Genomic DNA, 2,534 nt, shown 5'->3' on the forward strand with positions numbered 1-2,534 from the left:
GATGAAAACTGACCATGTGCTGGGGGCGGCCCCCGGCGGCCGCCCCCAGCACATGGTCAGTTTTCATCTCCCTTTCTCCTCGGAAGGGACTCAAACCAAGCCACGTGGCTCTGAAGATAGCAAGTCCGCTCCCCTGCAGGGCCCCTGCCCCAGGCTTGGGGACACACGCTGACCACACAGTGAACCCAGCGAGGGCGTCCGGCAGCACTCCCGGCTGTCGCCCCCGCAGTCATCCTGGACCCAGTCCAGGGCCCACCCTGCCTGCCTCGGGCCCGGAGGGGGCCCCACTGGCTGTGGACCCTCCCCCAGCCCGAGACTTGCTCCACCTGTGCTGACCAGGGGCCAAAGCCCAGGTTGAGGGTGGACTCCACCTGCGTCCGTTCAAGGTCGACCTGCAGAATCAAAAGATCCCAGCGCCGGGGGGAATGGGAGCCGGGCTGGCCCCGCCCTTACGGTCCAGACCGGGGCGTGTGCTTCGGGAGCTGGTGGGGGAGGCTCCCCATGGGGCGGGGGGACCCCTCTGGGGATGTGACCTGAGTGAGGCCACCTCGTCACTCACCCGACCAGCAAATTAGGAGCAAAGGTAAAAATCACATCTGAAAAATGATACAAAAATAAGAAAAACAGCTTGCTCTCTGTAAAAAATATAATCTTCTGTTTCTTCAAAAAACAACGATCCCAGTGACACCGGGGGGTGCGGGACAAGCTGAGGGCCGGCGGGCCCGTTGTTGGAAGTGCACTGAGCAGCTCGGCACGTCCATCCCCGAGGTCTCGGGCCAGTCCCGACACCTCGCCGGCTTCTGACGCCAGGCCTGCGAGGACCCCGCTCCCCTCCATCTGGGGGCACCGGGGTGCGGGCTGGCCTCCGGGCTCTGCTCTGTGCTGCCGCCAATGCCGAGCAGGCTCAGCACCTCTCAGCCCACCTGGGGGTGCCTGGGGCACCCGTATCCTTCCTGCTCCAGCCCATGAGCCCCTCACCCAGCCGGCCCTGCAGCCTGGAAGCCGGCACGAGCCCCAAAGCTCGGAGCCCCCCGAGCGGCTGTCGTCCTTGGCCTCTCCGCATCCCCGAGGTCGATCGCGGGCCCCCGAGAGGCTGGCCGGCATCGTGCTCCCAACACGCGTGCTGGAGCCTCCTTGAAGGGCCGGCCCGTTCACGGAGGCTGGCAGGGACCCCTCACCCGGCGCGGACGTCCCTCTCCACGGGGAGGCCCTGCGCGCTCCTCCTATGGCTTTGCTGCAGAAGAGCTGCTGGTGCCCGGGACCCGGGCTGGGCGGTCTCTGCCCCGCGGGGACCGAGGGGGCCCGGCCGTGCCTGGCGGCGGGTCCCGTGTGGTGTCGTCCTTCCCGGTGGCCCCCGCGTCCACGGGACGAGCCCTCGAGAGCCCTGACCCCTGCACAAAGGGATCTACACAACGCAGGGTCAACACAAGGGAACCACGCATCTGGGGGGTTATTGCAAAAGATCATGAGGATGTCTGATTTTTTTTTTCCACTACCAAACTGTTGAGAAAAAGAAAAAGAAAACCTTCGAGAGAAGTCCAGGAGCCAGCACTAGCTGTCAGCGCCGGCGGCTGCTGCGGACGTGATCTTCATGTACTGGCTGAAGATGGTCTCGAATGCCTCGTCTCTGTGCACCATGGCGCCGAACACCAGCGGCTGGCGGGAGGGAGCAAACAGGCGCAGGCGGGAGTCCACGCAGGCCAGGGACTCGTGGGACCGGGCCACGCCGGCAGCCCCCACCCCCGGCCCACGCCCACCTCCGGGCCCGGCCAGCGCCTTTACCTTCTGGGTGGACGGCGTGGACACGGCGATCCCCATGCCCGACCCCGGCAGGACAGAGAGGACCTTGTACTGAAAGCAGACAGCAGGCGTGTCACCTTGGGGCTCTCCTGGGGTCAGGGCCACCCTCCTCGCACCCCAGGACCTTCTCCTCCATGGAGCCCCGGATGGCGAGATCCCCATGGCCCAGGCCTCGCCAGCCAGAGAGCACAGGCGGATCGTGTGCCTGCACAGATGCCGCCCAGAAGCACAGCCCGACGGTCCACACGGCCCCCCGTGCTTCGCTCTAACCGACCCCGCTACCAGGGTGGCTCCCTGCTTCACGACCCCACAGCCGCCCACTCCTGAGATGGGGGGTGGCACCTACCTTCTGGATGTCTGTGATGTCTATCAGCTTGATGACTTTGTTCCTCTTGGAAGAGCCGGACTTGGAGCTTTCGAAGCACAGGTAACTATGGGGGGTCAGGGGAGTGGACAGAGCCCAGCACGTGAACCGGGGGCCACGCCAGCAGCCGACCCACAGCCCCGACACGGGGCTCCCTCACCGACTGAGACACGCCGGCTTCCTGCAAACGGTTTCGCTTTTACAGAGTCCTATGGCTTCTTGAGTCTAAAGCCCAGCGCTCCCACCAAACCCCACTCACGGTCCCGCAACGAGGCCTGTGGGGCGCCCTGCGGGAGACGTGTACACCCGAGGCCCAGGGTCCGCCTGGCCAGAAGCTCCAGCAGCGGCAGGGGGGGTAGGGGGGGGGGGG

The 2,534-nt window shown here is 65.8% G+C and overlaps 1 protein-coding gene across 1 annotated transcript in view; it reads right to left on the reverse strand.

Annotated features, from left to right (window-relative positions):
- Positions 1-1,430: 1,430 nt before the first annotated feature.
- Positions 1,431-2,534, reverse strand: part of GRAMD4 (GRAM domain containing 4) — a 42,780-nt gene continuing 41,676 nt past the window's right edge. The window contains exons 17-19 of the mRNA XM_010854753.1: positions 2,147-2,231; positions 1,783-1,851; positions 1,431-1,656 (exon numbers count right to left, since the gene is read on the reverse strand). Coding sequence (XP_010853055.1) covers positions 1,552-1,656; positions 1,783-1,851; positions 2,147-2,231 — 259 coding nt within the window. The 3' untranslated portion in view covers positions 1,431-1,551. The remainder of the gene's footprint in view (positions 1,657-1,782; positions 1,852-2,146; positions 2,232-2,534) is intronic.

Source organism: Bison bison, unplaced genomic scaffold (assembly GCF_000754665.1).
Source record: "Bison bison bison isolate TAMUID 2011002044 unplaced genomic scaffold, Bison_UMD1.0 scf7180017853464, whole genome shotgun sequence".
Lineage (NCBI taxonomy): Eukaryota > Metazoa > Chordata > Mammalia > Artiodactyla > Bovidae > Bison > Bison bison.